Source organism: Artemia sp. Qi Xiang Cuo, chromosome 18 (genome assembly GCF_049724085.1).
Source record: "Artemia sp. Qi Xiang Cuo chromosome 18, ASM4972408v1, whole genome shotgun sequence".
NCBI lineage: Eukaryota > Metazoa > Arthropoda > Branchiopoda > Anostraca > Artemiidae > Artemia > Artemia sp. Qi Xiang Cuo.
Window position 1 is genome coordinate 1,958,659 of NC_142811.1, and position 17,840 is coordinate 1,976,498.

Consider the following 17,840-nt stretch of genomic DNA (forward strand, 5'->3'; position numbering starts at 1 on the left):
TTTTGCCCTTTGTTTGATTATACAAAAATGTAAAAAGTATAACATTTCACTTTATTTGAATACCTTGCAGAAGAGTCTCCTTGAAGACGACTTTGAAGATGACCAGAAGATGTAAGAATATAACGATGCTCAAAGCTTATTAACAAAGATATGCTCTAGAGTTGAAGTATATAGAAAAGTATCCCCTATGTCTGATATTGAAGGGGCTGTGAAATAAGTCCATATATACTCATCAGATCTTCTTCTTTTTTATTCAAGTTCCGAGGTGGATTCCTGAGGGGGGTGAGATCCAAATGTCAACCGAAGAATCTATTGATCTCGGGTAGGTTTGTCCCAGCTCTGCAAGGGCCTCAGGATTCAATTCGTCGATCGATTAGCTTGCGAACAAATTGAAGCATAAAAAGACTACAGTTGGGGCGATAAACAAGGCTGAAGTCAGATGCACTGAGAACAAAGAGGACAGCTAAACAATTGGTGGATACTAGTTAAACGTGAATTATAGTCAGCTGATGGTAGCTATTAACTTGGGCACAGTTGGGACAAATTTAGGCTGAAGTTTTCCCCATAGTATGGCATAAGACGAGCAGACGTGGGAAATCTTATTCGAGGTTTCATTTTTGAATGAGAAATAAATCCTCAAAATCTTACTCAAAACGTCTTCGAGGGAAAGACACTTTTGCTTACTGCAATTAGTTGTTTTCTTATAGCATTGAAAGGAATCATAGGCAGCGCGCTAGCGCTGCCTAAGAAAAGAACGATGTGGACACAATGTGTTTTTGTTTTCCTCCATACCCGGGCACTTCGTATCGAATGAGTTGTCGTAGAAACTTCGAAAAGGATTCATTCGATTGGAAATTGGAGTGGCTAGTGCCCTTTTTAATAGTCAAAAGTGATTGGAGGGCATCTTGCCAGCCCCACGCCCATCATTCCCCCGAACATATCCAATCAAAATTTTGAGATAGTCATTTTGTTCACCGTAGTTGATTTCCAGATAGAAAACATGTTTTTGAGGAGGATACTCCCCCACAATCCTGAGGGCAAGGGTTTTAAGTTATGCCCTGGGGGCATATAAGGTTTTTGTAGAAGGCATTGTCGTAGATACTTCAAAACAGGCTCATTCGATTGGAAATTTAAAGAGCTAGTACCCTTTTAATAGTCGAAAGTGATTGGAGGGGAACTAGCCCCCCACCCCTCATTACCCCAAACACATCCAATCAAAATTTTGAGATAACCACTTTGTTCAGCGTAGTTGATTTCCGGATAAAAAATATGTTTAGAGGAGGACACTTCCCCACAACCCTCAGGGCAAGGGTTTTAAGTTATGCCCTGGGGGCATATAAGGTTTTTTATAGAAGGCGTTGTCGTAGAAACTTCACACCATGCTCATTCGATTGAAAATTCCAAGGGCTAGTACCCTTTTTAATAGTTGAAAGTGATTGGAGGGCAACTAACCCCCCCCCCCCTGCCCCACGCCCATCATTCCCCCGAACACATCCAATCAAAATTTGAGATAGCCATTTTGTTCAGCGTAGTTGATTTCCAGATTGAAAATAAGTTTTTGAGGATGACACTCCCTTCAACCCTCAGGGCAAAGGTTTTAAGTTATGCACTGGGGGCATATAATGTTTTTATAGAAGGCGTTGTCGTAGAAACTTCAAAACAAATTCATTCGATTGGAAATTCAAAGGGCTAGTACCCTTTTTAATAGTCGAAAGTGATTGGAGGGCAACTAGCCCCCCCCCTCACGCCCATCAATCCCCCAAACACATCCAATCAAAATTTAAAATAACCATTTTTTTCAGCGTATTTCCAGATAGAAATTATGTTTTTGAGGAGAAAACTCCCCCACAACCCTCAGAGCAAGGGTTTTAAGTTATGCACTGGGGGCATATAAGGTTTTTACAGAAGGCGTTGTCGTAGGAACTTCAAAACAGGCTCATTCGATTGGAAATTCAAAGGGCTAGTTCCCTTTTTAGTAGTCGAAAGTGTTTGGAGGGCAACTAGACCCCCCCCCACCCATAAGTCCCCCACACACATCCAATAAAAATATTGAGATATCCATTTTGTTCAGGGTAGTTGATTTCCAGATAGAAAACATATTTTGAGGTGGACACTCCCCCACAACCCTCAGGGCAAGGATTATAAGTTATGCCCTGGGGGCATATAAGGTTTTTATTGAAATCTTTGTCATAGAAACTTGAAAAAGGGCTCATTCGATTTGAAAATTCAAAGGACTAGTACCCTTTTTAATAGTTGAAAGTGATTTGAGGGCAACTAACCCTCCTCTCACGCCCACCTTTTCCCCAAACACATCCAACTAAAATTTTGAGATAGTCATTTTATTCAACGTAGTTGAAAGTTTTGGAAATTAGGTCTTTAAGGATGACAACCCCTCCCCCCAAAGTCCTCAGGGCTAGGGTTGTAAGTTATGCCCTAGGGACATATAAAGTTTTTATTGAAAGCGTTGTCGTAGAAACTTCAAAAGGGCTCATTAAATTGGAAATTGAAAGGGCTAGTGCCTTTTTTAATAGTTCAAAGTGATTGGATAGCGACTAACGCCCCTCTAACGCCCACCATGTTCCCAAACACATCGAATTAAAATTTTGAGATATCTATTTTGCTCAACGTAGCTGAAAGTTCTGGAAATTTTGTCTTTTAGGATGATAACCCTCTCAGAGCCCTCAGTGCAAGGGTTGTAAATTATGCCCTGGGGGCATATAAAGTTTTTATTGAAAGCTTTGTCGTATAAACTTCAAAAGGGTTCATTCAATTGGAAATTGAAAGGGCTAGTGCCTTTTTCAATAGTTGAAAGTGATTGGATAGCGATTAACGCCCCTCTCATGCCCACCATTTTCCCAAACACATCAAATCAAAATTTTGAGATATCTATTTTATTCAACGTAGTTGAAAGTTCTGGAAATTAGGTCTTTTTGGATGATAACCCCCTCAGAACCCTCAGTGTAAGGTTGTAAGTTATGCCCTGGGAGCATGTAAGGTTTATATAGAAAGTTGTTGTATATGATTTATAGAATAGATTTTAGTCTTCCTCAAATCCAATTTTTATATGTTTAAGAACTAAATGTTGCCTTTAAATTAAATCAAAATGCACTGTGATAATTCTAATTCCCAATAAGGTATTTCAGCAGTATCCCAAGAACGACTGAGGGTATTATGTTCAAACTTTCGGGGCTACTTCTCCTCTTAAAATTTAACCAAATCAAAATAGCATAAGTGTATCCATGCTATCAAAGAAAGTAAACAGATTTTTTTTTTTGCAAATGGTATCAAGTTTTTCATTTCAGGTCAACTAGAGGAGGTATGAAACTAAATTAAACACTACTATTTTTGTCCAGATTTTTAAAAGGGCGTATGCTGTTATAAATTGCTAAAAAATTTTCTCCAGCATACAAATAGCAGGCCAAACTATAAAGTTTTAAAAAACGAAAAGATTTAAAGTATTATTTTCTTTTTCCCTGAAAAGACTATGTCAATATACAACGAACAGAAATTAATTAAAGTAACTTTTTCCGCAAAATAAGTTTTTCAAAGAAAAGTAAAGAACTCCATTGCCTTCCCAAGAACCCATATGCCTTCTCAAGGCCAGAACAAAATTTACTCTTTACTGAAAAAAATACAAATGAATGTGCATTGTCAGTTTAATATACATATACTGAAATTTAGTAATCAAAATGTTAATATTATTTGATTTATTAATGTTATAAAAGTAAAAACATTTTTATTTTTTCAGTAAAGTGCAAATTTTGTTCTGGCCTTGGGAAGGGTTTTGCACCCAACTTATGTTAATTTCTGCTCGTTTTGAGTTTGACTCGGTTAATTATTGTAATTTCTGTTCGTTTTTGGTTTTATTTATTTATCAATGCTGATTTGTGTTAGTTTCACGCTTGGTAGATTGTTTGATTTTAGTTTTGCTCATTTTTTGTTTAATGGAGTTCTTTACTTTTCTTTGAAAAACTTTTTTTGTGGAAAAAGTTTTTTATAATTAATCTGTTAAAAGGAAGTATGTATGGATAAAAGTTTACTGCATATCAGAATAATGAAAGTAGACTGTAGAAAGTAGACATGATAATAATAATTCCTGGAATCTCTCCATTTTTTGATATCTTAAAGTCTTAATCCGGATGCCTTCATGTTTCAATCAGGGGTATTAGAGATCAATTGTTTAAGTTATATTCTTGTTTTCAATAAAGCGTAAATGACGTAAAACGTAAGCCTTTAAAGGGTTTCTGGGGGGAATACGGAAATAAGAAGATAAGTCTGCGAACAAAGATTTGAATATTAGAAGCTGCAATGATGACAGTGGTCAAGTATGGTTCTGAAGCGTGGGCTCTCCGAAATACGGTGATGGATTTGCTACCTAATTTTAAGGGAAATCGCTACGGATTGTTTTGGGTACCCCACTGACAGACCGTATATCAAACAGTAAGCTGAACGAAAAATGTGGCTAAATACCGCTTTCTAAGGCTAAAATGAGAGAAACTTTGGGGTTGATTGCGACACTCTGCTGATGAAGGATGACACATTGCCAAAGATTGTCCTTGTTGACCAACCGTCTAGGGAGAAACGAAAAGAAGTTCGTCCACAAATTGCGTGGGAGGCTTTTGTAAGGAAAGACTTAAAGGAAATGGGAAATGAGAACCTCTTGGGAGGGTGTAAAGAGGGAAGCTCTGAATAGATTGGGATGGAGGAAGAGCGGGCATAGCTGTGTTGGCCTCAGGCGTTTTTTTGCTGCAATCACTTAGCAGTAGTAGTAGTAGTAGGTACCCCTACTCTCATTTGTGGTAACTTCTGTTCGCTTTAAGCTTGACTTTTATTAATCATTTAGTTTGTTTTAATTTAAGATTTAAACTGTTGCACTAACTAATTTCTACTCATTTTAAATTTTAACATTGCTTTTTAATTTTCTTTGAATATTTTATTCCTTCGGAAAGCGATTTTTTTACAATTAAAGCTGCGCCTTTTTTTATTGGCATACTTGCAGTATTGGTTGTTTGTAGGAACATTTGTAAAGCTTTTTCTTCTGTTTTTCTACTTAATACTAAAATGTTGGATTGTAATTTAAATTTTCGACAAAATTTGTATTCATTGGAAATGTTCGATTAACCCTGGTGTTGAGCTGATGTTTTTAGTTATACGCAATTCAGTTCGATCTAGTAATTATATTCAAGCTGATTATAAGATCTAACAATTGTAAAAGATGCCACAAAAAAAACGACAAACAAAGGAAATTAACTAAGAACAAGCAACGATTAGCCTAGCCAGAATCATGAGGCTCGAACAGCTTTTACCCTATTTGCGATTCCTAAAAGTCAACCGAGATGTCAGTGAGACTACGGTGAGGGCGATAAACAAGGCAGAAGTAAGATACGCTCAGAACAAAGAGGGCAGCTAAAGAAATGGTGGATACTAATTAAGCATGAACTATAGTCAGCTGATGGTAGTTAAGAATTTAGGCATAGTTGGGACAAAGTGGGACACCCTGCATCCCCCTTTCCCCACCATAAAAACTATGTATAAACAGTTGGCATAAAATTTGCCCTAAAAGTCAAACTATTTTTCTTAAGCAGCGGAGTTATCTTGACCAGAGGACACAAGGTTCTAAAAATATATGTTTTGAAATAAAAATCAGAAAAAATTGGCTTCTTAGGTTCTCCTAGGCCCAGGGACTTACTTTTGTATGTTTCTCTCCGCAACAATCACTAAGAGTTTCAAACCAAATATCAAACATGCTCCCGTTTCCCTACCATAAAGAAAAGTGTAAATAATTAGAAGTTTGCAGAATTTATAACCATTGCTCACAGGCTGTGGGTGTCAAGTTATCTAGGAAGGCATATTCATTGCATCTTTTGATAATTTCGAATTTAACGGCCTCCTTAACACTTTGATCCAATATTGTGGAGAGTTATGAAGGTTCTGAGTAGAAAAAAAATGTAGGACAAAAATGTCCTGCAATCACCTATGACTCTTAAAATGACAAGATAACTTTCAATAACGAATCGAATGAGCTTCTTCTAAAGCGTTTACGAACCCTCTTTCTATGCGAAGTGGCCTGAAAAAACTAACAAATAATTTAAAAAAATGCTTAGGAGGCACACGGCTATTTACCCAGATAGTGGTGCAGGGGTGGTTTTAGGGGGGCAGAGGGGCACTTGCTCCGGGTGCAGGCGTTTTAGGGGTGCAAAATTTCAAATAAAAAATCTAACGGTTATAATCATTTTGTAATTATGGAATTTTATTTCTATTCAAATGAAGTAGAGGGCGCAAATAATATAAGAAAATAATTAAAAATAACTTAATAAATAAATAAAGAACAACAAAGAAAAAACTCAATGAAAATAAAAAAAAAGACTGCGGCCAGTCGAGAAAAAAGATGAAAAACAAACACGATGCGGATATTTCGCCTGTCAAACAGTTCGTGGTAACAGACTGTAAGTAAGAAGCCACTTTATAAGAAAGGTGGTAAAAGTGAGTGTGATAATTATCGAGGTATTAGTCTGGTCTCTGTATGTAGCAAATTACTTAGTAATATGATACTTTTTAGACTGAGAGATGCCGTAGACAAACTTTTAAGAGAAGAAGAGTGCGGTTTTAGAAAAGGTAGAGGGTGCGTCGACCAAGTTTTCACTCTTATTAGTGCTATGCACGAGAATAACACTGCTGCGGTTAAGGTAGGAAATGAGGTTAGCAGCTGGTTTTGTATTAAATCAGGAGTTAAGCAGGGCTGTGTTCTATCCCCCTTTATATGGATTATTTTGATGAACTTTGTATTAAGGAGCACAGGAAAAGCAATGGGAGACTACGGAATCAAATGGGAAGGAAAAAGTCTCCTGAACATAGATTATGCTAATGATTTAAGCATCCTAGATGAAAGTTTGAGCAAAATGAAAGAGCTCTTAGAGGTTTTGCAACTTCAGGGTGCTAGAATAGGTTTGAAAATAAATATTATGAAGACTAAGTCACTAAGGCTAGAAATAAGTCAAGATAAAATGGTGACGTTGGGTAACGAAAAGATTGATCAGGTGGGCAGCTTTACTTACCTTGGTAGGATTATTAGTAAAGATGGTGCGAGCAGTGAAGATGTTGAAAGTAGAATAGCAAAGGCTCAGGTTTTTTTTTACAATTAAAACAAGTTTGGAAGAATAGGAAGACAAGTCTGCAAACCAAGATTAGAATATTAGAAGCCACAGTGATGACAGTAGTCAAATATGGCTCTGAAGCATGGGTGCTTCGAAAAGCGGATGAAGATTTGCTAGATGTTTTCCAGAGAAATTGCTTAAGGACTATTCTGGGTACCTGGTTGACTGACCGCATTTCAAACAATAGGCTGTACGAAAAATGTGGTTCAATACCGCTCTCTAGGGCTATAATGAAAGAAAGGTTGAGATGGCTAGGGTAAGTTGTGCGGATGAAGGATGACAGATTGCCGAAGATTGTTTTTTCGGCCAACCGTCTAGGGCAAAACGAAAAGAAGGTGGTCTTGTCTGGGGTGGGGGGACGTCATAAAGAAAGATTTAAAGGAAGTGGGAACTAAGTGGGAGGGTGTAAAAAGGGAGGCTTTGAATAGATTAGGATGAAGGCGGCTTAGTGCTGCGATTTGTTAGTAGTAGCAGTATTACTAATAAAAATGTTCGTAAATAAAATAAAAAGTTCTAGTGCCCTTTTTAAGGAGCCCAAAAAATTGGTGGGCAACTAGGCCCCCTCCACCGCCCTTTTTTCTCAAATTCGTACAATCAAAATTTTGAGAAAGCCATTTAGCCAGAAAAAGTAAAATTAGTATACAAAATAATTGTGGGGCAATTTCAGGTTCTACAACATCCCTAGGGTCTACTCCTTTCTTCTATAGGCTCAGGAAGAATATTTAACGGCGATTTCCTCTTTTGGCGACCAGGTGTCGCAATTTTAGGCAACATTCCCAATTTTAGGCAACATTCCCAACCTTTGAACCCATGCGTTTATGTGTGTGTTTGCTTTTTTTGTGCCTATGCGTGCGTGTTTGTGTGTGTGTGTATTTTGTGTTTGTGTGTGTGTGTGTGTGTGTGAGTGTTTTTTTGTGTTTGCGCGTTTGTGTGTTTTTTTTTGTGTGTGTGTTTTTTTTGTGTGTCTTTTTTTGTGTGTGTGTGTGTTGTGTTTGCGTGTTTTTTTTGTGTTTGTGCATGTCTGTTTTTGTGTTTTTTTTGTGTATGCGTTTTTTGTGTGTGTGTGCATGTCTGTCTTTGTGTGTTTTTTTTGTGTGTGCGTTTTTTGTGTTTGTGTGTGTGTGTGTTTTTGTGTGTCTGCTTGTGTGTGTGCTTTTGTTTTTGAGTTTGTGCGTGTGTCTTTTTGTGTTTGTGTGTGTTATTTTTTTTTGTGGGGGGAGGGTGATGACAGGGGTATGTCACAGGGGGAGTAATAGTGTAACATTGTGAGATGAAATATTTAGAGTATCAAACACTAGCAAAGAAAGGGGGGGGGGGCTTCTCTGTTTTCAAAGAAGGGAGGGGGGTCATTTGGAGAGCTGATGCTAGTGTGAAAATAGTGTCATAGCACCATTCCGCTCTGGACCATAAGTTTACTCTTTAACAGTTCGGACATCTGCCCTACTCGTATGATGATCTTCCAAGCTCTCCCATTATGTGTTTTTGCTTAGAATATAGATCACAGTAAATACGCAATGTGCACGTGTATGAGGTTTGCTGGATTTCTATGGGGTCGTTTTAGACTTATTTTTAAAATACACTTGCAGAACTCTCATTAAACCTTATTACGGGAAATCCAGGGAGTCTTCCAGAAAAACAATGTATCATTGACTGGAATTTTGCAAGGGCACGAATATCGCTGGCTTAGCGCTAGAGACAGGTACGTTCTGACGTGTAGACGGTTTCTGTAGAATTTCTATGATAACTTCCCTATTATTACTACATTTTGGGTTATGTCGAGCGAGACCGTTTTTTAGACTCCTTTATCACTTCGCCGAAGCCCAGACTCTGTCCCAGGGATGAGTAGACCTAGACCAAACTTCCCCAGTGCGCGTAGAATGGCCGGATTCCGTCCCCCAAAAGGAGTAGACAGAGATCAAACTCCCCCCCCCCAGCGCACGGGGTGGATGGTAACATGAATTTCTTGAAATAGAATTTCCCCTCCTTTCCGTGATTTGATATTTTAGTGACAAATGTACCCTAGGATAAGAGAAACCTTTCAGAGGAGACTGGAAACTTCCCCAGAGGTGAGCAGCGAGCATTGGATGGAGGCTGGATAACAATAAATGTATGCTTGAATCTCCTCCCCCAGAGACGCCCCCCTGGAGTCCTCTCCCTTCGTCTTTCCTTAAATTTAGCATGTTATTCTTTATCCTTTTTAAGGGGCAATAACACCTAAAACCCTACATCTATTATCAATGCGTCCTTTAAAAATGAATATTACTAGGTGGGGGCTGGAAAATATTGTTAGGATATTGTGATATATCCATGAATTTATCTTAATGAAAAAGGGGTATTTCCTTAAAAGCTCTTAATATGTCTTAAATTTGCATCTAATACCATTCCCCTTCTTCTCATCCTCCTGGGCTTCAGGCTAGAAGTCTTGGTATCTTTATAATACGCGGTTCTTTTTGTGTATATTATGACCCCCTCCTTTATATTTTTGCTGAAAAATTTGCCCTGGGGGTGTTTCGGGCTAGGAAAAACTGCACGGAAGGATTAGACACTTCCTCGGAGGCAAGCAGCGAGCAGTGGATGGAGGATGGAATAACGATAAATGTACGTTTGAATCTCCGCCCCCCGCATACGGTCCCCCCTTCCCTGGAGTCCTCTCCCTTTGTCATTCCTTAAATTAGGCATGTTATACTTTATCCTTTTAAAGCCACAATAACGCCTAAAAACTACATCTATTATCAATGCATCCTCTGACAATGAAGGCTACTAGGTGCGGGCCGGAAGCTATTGTTAGGATAATGTGAAATATCCATGAATTTATCTTAATTAAAAAGAGATTTTCCCTAAAAGCTCTTAATATAGTTTAAATTGCATCTAATTTCACTTCCCCTCCCCTACCTTCTGGGGTTGCAGGCTAGAAGCCCCGGTTTTTTAGAATAAATGGTTCTTTTTTGCGTATAGTATAATAGGACATTTTCAACTTTTATTTTTTAGCTGTCTTTTTTTTTATGTTTTATTGCTCGTCAGTTTGTTTTTATTTTCTGTGTTTTTAAGGTTTATTGTTTGGGACGCGTCTCTCATATCTAGACGTTTACATAATTTAAACATACATTTACGTTTTGTTGATATCTTGCAAGCAAATGTCCCCTGGAAATAGGTGTTTTTCCAAGTAAGGGCCAAATTTTGATGTAAACATCTGGTTCTAATGAGTGCCAACAAATGTGGACTCTCAGATGTCGTGCAATAGTTTATTTTTAGGATATGGTTCAAGATACATAATATTGGAAGTGTCTTCTTAGTTCTCTAGGTTAGAGCGTGTTCCATTGGAAGGGACCTTTCGAGTCCTGGCGGGGTCAAGAACTTCAGAAAAAATGAATGGTGTTTCGAGCGAAAAGACGAAACGCCGAAAAAAGAAAGGCTTTAGGGCGAAAAATATCAAAATGGTATTATCTGGCAGTGATGGATGTGCAATCAGTATGTAAAGTGTGTGCCGCCATTAAGTTATGGGGGAACAGCTTTGGGGGTTTTAGGCAAAAAAAGAAACGCCGAAAAAGAAAATGTCTTGAGGGTTTTCGGCGAAAAATGTCAAAATGGTATTATCTGGCAGTGATGGATACACAATCATTGCATAAAGTGTGTGCCGCAATTAAGTTAATGAAAAAAAGTATTACATGACTCTGTTGTACAATCATTACGTAAGGTGTGTTTTGGGCAAAAAAAGAAACACTGAAAAAGAAAATGTCTTGAGGTTTTTCAGCGAAAAATGTTAAAATGGTATTATCTGGCAGTGGTGGATACGCTATCATTGCGAAAAGTGTGTGCCAGCACTAAGCTAATGAAAAAAAGCATTGAATGACTCTGTTGTACAATCAATTACGTAAGGTGTGTGCTACAAGCAGGGATTCCCCCATGGGTTCCTTAGGGTTAGGCAAAATTGCATCAAGCATATTAGACCTGTCTGTTTGAAACGGGGTAAGTCGTATGACGTCATAAGAGTCCAGAGGTGTATGTCATGGAGTCTTGCCAAGTGTGTTCCCTTGAATAGAACAGGTGACTGCACTGTGCAGGTGCGAGGGGCTGGTAGCTCCACTTAATGCAAGGGTGTGTCGCGTGGTGTAACATGCACTAGCAACAGGGGTAAGGGGCTAGGAGGTTATTATTAAAACTTGTGTATTATACGGACCACATTCCAAGTAATCATATAATATAAAACTGAGATCCTTTAAATCTTGCCAGCCGTCGCCTAGAAACAGTTGACCTAACCAAACCATTGAACTCTTGCCAAGGGATGTCATAGAAAAACAAAAAGGGTGCGTCACCTGACCTTTGAACTCATGCCAGCCATCGCCTAGAAACAGGGATGCCGTGACGTCAGAGGGCATGCCATAGAAATTTAATGAAAAAGGGAGGTCATGTCACAGAAAAACAAAGGGGGTGTGTCACCTAACCTTTGAACTCTTGCCAAGGGTCGGAATGTTGCCTAAAATTGCGACACCTGGTCGCCAAAAGAGGAAATCGCCGTTAAACATTCTTCTTGAACCTATAGAAGAAAGGAGTTGTCCCTAGGATGTTGTAGAACCTGAAATGGCCCCACTACTCAAATTGCATTTTAATTATTCATATACGGTTAGCTAATTTCAAAACCTACATTAATTCAAAAATGTTCAGAAATCAAATAAAAAAAAATAAGTTTATTTTTACAGAAAGTTAGGAGCGACATTAAAACTTAAAACGAACAGAAACTATTCCGTATATGAAAGGGAATGCCTCCTCCTTAACACCTCGCTCTTTACGCTAAAGTTTAAATTTTCTCCCAATTCCTTAGGAATGACTTCTGAAAGACTGTGTTCGTTTAATTGGAACAATGAGAAGCTTTAAACAAAAGTAACAAAAAACCTTTAGGGTAAAGAGCGAGGTGTTGAGGAGGAGGTAACCCCCTTCATATACGGAATAATTTCTGTTCGTTTTGATATCGCTCCTTACTTTCTGTTAAAAAAACTTGTTTTTTTTTATTTACTATGTAAACGAGGCGTCTTCACCACAGAAGAAACAAAGATAAAAAACTAAAATAAACAAATAAAATCACCACCAATATTGATAAAATACAATTGTCGCAACTGATCCACGTAGGTCACAGTGCTCATAGAGTTACTTCGATGAGAACACCAAAGCAACTGAGTAAAAAAGTATAAAATGGAAATGAAGTTAATTATTCTGTTGCAAAATAATCCTGTTGTTAGCTATTATTGAAGCAATTCGTTTTGGTCGGGTAAGTAATCTTGTCCCCTGGTGATTTTGTAAAATCGTAATCCCTTATTAACTATTGGTTCATTTTTCGAAATAATATTATAAATTGGGTCAATTTTTAAAATTCCCGTATCTCTGTTTATTGAAAGATTAGCAAAAATATGTTTTTTTTTTTATTTCTATAGCCTCCCTCACCCACTGTGAAAAAAGATTTCATATAATTAGAAATAGCCGTGACATCATCAAATTGTACAAAATGTTCAGGATGAGAGAAGAAGTTTCAGGATGCTTGCTGAATTGTAGAGTTTTTTCTATTGAGCTGCGATACTCAATAAATCTCTCAGGAAATTTTTGGTTGGTTCTACTAATATAAAACTTCCCATAAGAACAAGGAATTTTATACACCCCACTTACTAAACTTCCCCGAGTTAAATCCTTCCCAGAATTAAAGAAACTACCTATTGGTCTCACCGACTGGAAACATGTATCAATATTTTATTTACTAAAAATTTGTTTAAGTTTCTCTCCCAAACCAGATACATATGGCAAAGAAATGAAACTGGTACTTATGCATTATACGGGCCCCACGAAAGAATTCAAGTTTGGTTAATGCTAATGAAATAAAATAGGATGAATATATAATAGTTTAAAAACAAATTTGGGCTATATATTTGCACATTAGGGGGGGGGGGTAAAGCATAGCATATATTAAATACGTAGCCTAACCTAGCCTAAGTACCTCCCCCCCCCTAAACTCCGAAAAACAATCGTTTAAATATTGTAAACTCCATGAGAAACAACGCTTTGCAATCAATTTAGGTCTTGCAAATACCTGTTTGACGGGTTTTTGTCAGGTGACTATAGCATTTCCCGTTTGACAGTCCACATACAGTATACAGCGGTGTCTGCATAATGCATAAGTACCATGAAACCTTTAGACACATTTACTCCTAAAGACTGCGAAACTCCTATTGCCTTCCTATTATGTTTATTATGTCTATTGTCTGTAACTTTATCAATGAACTTAATTGGGTAACTATTAAACAATAAAATATACCTCAAATACAACAATTCAGAATCCAGATATTCCTGGGAACAAATTCTGAAAGCTCTATCCACTAATGATACATCCTTGTCAGGTTAGTTTTCATCTCTTCTCTCTATTGGCCGCAGTCTCCTTTTGTCTTTCATTAAGATTTTCACTTCTTGGCCACAGTCTCGGTTTGAGATCTTTCATTAATCAAAAATAAATTATTGATTAACGAATAAATTGAAAACAATTTTGTTAATGCATCAAAATTTTGTTAAAATTTGGCCTGAAAATTTGGTGTAAAATAGGGGGGAGGGCTAATCAAGCTTTTGCCCCGGGCGAAAGAGAGGCCGAAACCGCCATTGTTAAGCGGATCACTTTTACTTTGATTTAACGTAATTCAGGATAATTTACCTTTAGTATTGGAATCAATGACATAAACTGCCAAGAATAAATCTTCAATATCCAACTTGTCAATTTTGAATTCATGCCTTTCAATGTATCTTGGGTTGTCTGAAGATTTAACAACACTCGTTTTTTTCGTTTTGATTATTTCTGATTGATAGATCAGTTGAACCAACACATAAGTATCTTGACTTTTTTCTGATACCTATAAGATAAATAATATCTCATTATTAATGTAAAAAAATGTGTACCAGTAACGATAAGTTTGTTTTAAGCTTCAATATTTTAGCTTTAGCCGTTAAAATGGTTTTAACCAAAGAGCCAAATGAACTGTAAGTAAAGAGCGGTATGGCTCTATAGTTACCTAAACTTTTAAAAACAGAATTGTTGATACCAATTGATACTGGAAACCAATCAGCTTATTATGCTGATACCAAATATATAAGATTCATTAAGTTTAGTGTTACAAATCAAAGGCCTTGAGCCTGAGAAAATTGGCCTGGCTTTCAAAAAAGGGGGAAATATCCCCTAAAAGTCAAACAATCTTAAAGAAAATAACGCCATTAGGTTCAGCATATATAAGAACCCTATTTTATTGGTTTCATCTGCAAAAAGCTCCTGTCTGCAAAATGTGGAATTCGGTGTTTTTTTTCCAGATGAAAAATCACGGATGCGCGTTTATTTGTCTTTTATCTCCAGGGGTGGTCATATCACTCATTCGAATGGAAATTAAAAGCTCTAGTGCCTTTTTTAAGAGACCAAAAAGATTGGAGGCAACTAGGTTCTCTCCGACGCCCCTTTTTACCCAAAATTGTCTGATCAAAATATTGAGATAGCCTTATTGTTCAGCATGGTTGAAGGCCCAATAACTATGCCTTTGGAGATAAAATGACCCCCACAGCTCCTGGGGAAAGGCATTTAAATTGTAAAATTTGCGAATTGTTTGCGTATAGTATTTGTTATTTGGAACTATGCATACATTTTTCAGGTGGGGGGGGGGGGGTAAATTTCCGCCGGGGGATTTTCCACGGGGATGATTTTCAACGTGGAGGGAAGTTTGCGGGGGATAAACGTTTCAGGGGAAATTTACAGTGGGAGAATTTGCCAAAATTCCTTTACGAAATTCATTTTATTTGTCTTACTTTCTCTTTGCCTATCCATTTTTTCACGTGAAGATGTTAAGGGTAATTACCCGGGGTAAATTTTCATCCGGATTGAATTGTCTAGAGGATCTTTCCATGGGGAGGGGGATTTTTCCTTGGAGGCGGAGCCGGATTTTCTGGAATCATTTAAAAACTATTACAAATTAAATAAAAAAACACAAGTTTTTTCAACTGAAAGTAAGGAGCAACATTAAAACTTATAACGAACAGAAATTATTGCGTATATGAGGTGGGTTGTCCAATCCTCAAAACCTCACCTTTTACGCAAAAGTTTGAACTCCGTCCCAATTCTTTAAGAACGACTCCTGAAACACAAGGGTCGTTTAATTAGAATAATAAGTAGCTTTTTTTAAAATCCCAAAAAATTTTAGCGTGAAGAGCGAGGTTTTGAAGAGGGACAAACCCCCTCATATGCGTAATAATTTCTGTTCGTTTTAAGTTTAAATTTTGTTCTTTAAATTCAGTTGAAAAATACTGTTTTTTTATGTAATCCCTTAAAGCAATCGTGTTTGCTGGTATTCCCCGAATAGTTCCTTACAGTTCTCACACATTACCCATACAATCTCTCTTTACACTTTATTTTTGTTTTTATAAGGTTTATTGGACATTAGGGATGCAATTCGAGAATTTTAATTTTACCAAGTTTTAACAAGCAATTTTGAACCCATTTTGTAAAAGTTAGGGAGAGGAGGAAAGCCAGGGTTTGGCGGCAAGTTCGGCCAAATTCTGTTGAAACATGAATCTCATTTAGCAAAAAGTCAGTAAAATGAATAGACAGGTGATATATCGATATATATACCAGACAGCTCCCTCATATATGGAATAATTTTGTTTGTTTTAAGTTTTAATTTTGCTCCTTACTTTCAGCTGACAAAAGATTTCTTTTCAATTTGATTTCTGATATTTTTACAAATAATGCCGAGAAATCCAGCTCCCTCTCCGTGTAAAATTATCTTAAGAAAAATTCCTCCTGCACAAAATCCCCCCGGATAATTCCCTCCTCGCTGAAAAATCTCCCGGGAAAACTTCCCACAAACGATTCCTCCTGGAAAATTTCTCTTACTTTCGTTTAAAAAAAAATTTGTTTTTTATTTAATATCTGACTGCTTTTCAAATCCTGACGAAAATACCCCTCCGTGACAATTTTCCCTGGAAAATCCCCTCACCCAATGCGAAGTTCCTCTCAAGGAAAAATCCCAGTTGAAATTATTCCATAGAAAATCCCCCCCTCCACAGGAAAAAACCCAAACTGCTCCTACCGCAATGAAAATTTTCCCTGGGTAGTTCCCCCATAACATCTTCACACGTAAAACTAAGTCGCAAAAGAGAAAGTAAAACAAATAAAAAGAATTTCGTATGTGAAGTCAGGAAAATTCCCGCCGGTGTAAATTTCCACAGGAAATTCTCCCCCCCCCCCCTGTAGAAACTTCTTTCCACAGATAATATTCCGAATGGAAAATCCCTCCTCCTGGAAATAAACTTTTACTCGAAAATTTCCGTATATTTCCAAATAACAAATACATTAGTAAACAACGGGTAAAGTTTATAGCCTACATTCCTTTCCCAGGTGCCGTGGGGGGTCATGTCATCACCAGAAGCAAAGAGAAAAGGGGACGTGGGAGAAGATAGTTGACCCCCAATCTTCTTGGCCACTTAAAAAGGGGACTAAAATTTTAATTTCTGTTTAAATGAGCCTTCTCCAGATCATCCGGGACGAATGGTTCGGTACGATAACCCCAAAGAAAAAAACACACAAATAGACACGCGTCCATGGTCTTTTGAAATTTTCCAATTTCTTAATATATTTTGCTATGAGAATTTCCACTTGACTAATCCAAACAATCCGGTTTTATTTTCACTGTTTTTGGTACAAAAAGATGTGCAAACTATATTAACTTTTGTCCAGAAGATTAGTCTTCGGATCAGATTACATAGCAATACGTTATTTTCGAAGTTTAATCAGGAAAGGTACTACGAACGAGAAATAACGAGGACAAGCAATCTTAATCATCGGATAAAGTTTCTGCAGACATCAAAACACTTTGCTATCAAGCAGAATGCAAAAAAAAAGGAATATAAATATATATATATATATATATATATATATATATATATATATATATATATATATATATATATATATATATATATATATATATATATATATATATATATATATATATATATATATATATATATATATATATATATATATATATATATATATATATATATATATATATATATATATATTAAATGCGTAAGAACTAAGTTTTCAAGCCAATGAGAAAAACATCTCGACCTTTTAAGGGCGATTTTTAGGCGAACCAATATTTTTATTTTCTTTTGTGAATTGGGGTCTCCTTGGCCCAAGAAATTTCAAATATAAGTTTTAAGCAACTGTGAAAAATCTGTCTGGCCCATTTTTAGGGAGCCTGTGACTCCAATCTGTTATATTTTGTACATTATAATCTCTTTTGTCCAGGAGATTATGAGAGGAAGTGTCAAGAAATGCAGGAAAAAGTCTTTGGCCCTTATAAAATCTCTTTTTTTGGGGAGCACTATTTTTCTTCCTATGCATTGGAATTCTTTTGAGCTGAAGAGTTAATGGTGTAAGTCTACAGCGGGTTAGCATAAAAATTTCCAGTCTATTCATCCCCAATTTGGGGGAGATTAAAAGTTTTAAAAAATTTGTTGGAAATTTTGTATATCTTATTCACTCTCCTTCTCGTTATAAAAATTCTTACCTCTAGATTTTCCAGAGATAAATAAAACCTTTTATCGTAAATCGTGTCACTCCATAAATGAAATATTGTCCCTGACAGATTTTCAATTAGAAACAGACTG

The 17,840-nt window shown here is 36.9% G+C and overlaps 1 protein-coding gene across 1 annotated transcript in view; it reads right to left on the minus strand.

The window, feature by feature from the left end:
• The window catches only part of LOC148941114 (synaptotagmin-15-like), a 326,984-nt gene that overhangs the window by 6,782 nt on the left and 302,362 nt on the right, over positions 1 to 17,840 (minus strand). The window contains exon 7 of the mRNA XM_089104584.1: positions 13,840 to 14,035. Within this exon, the coding sequence (XP_088960710.1) occupies positions 13,840 to 14,035 (196 nt within the window). The remainder of the gene's footprint in view (positions 1 to 13,839; positions 14,036 to 17,840) is intronic.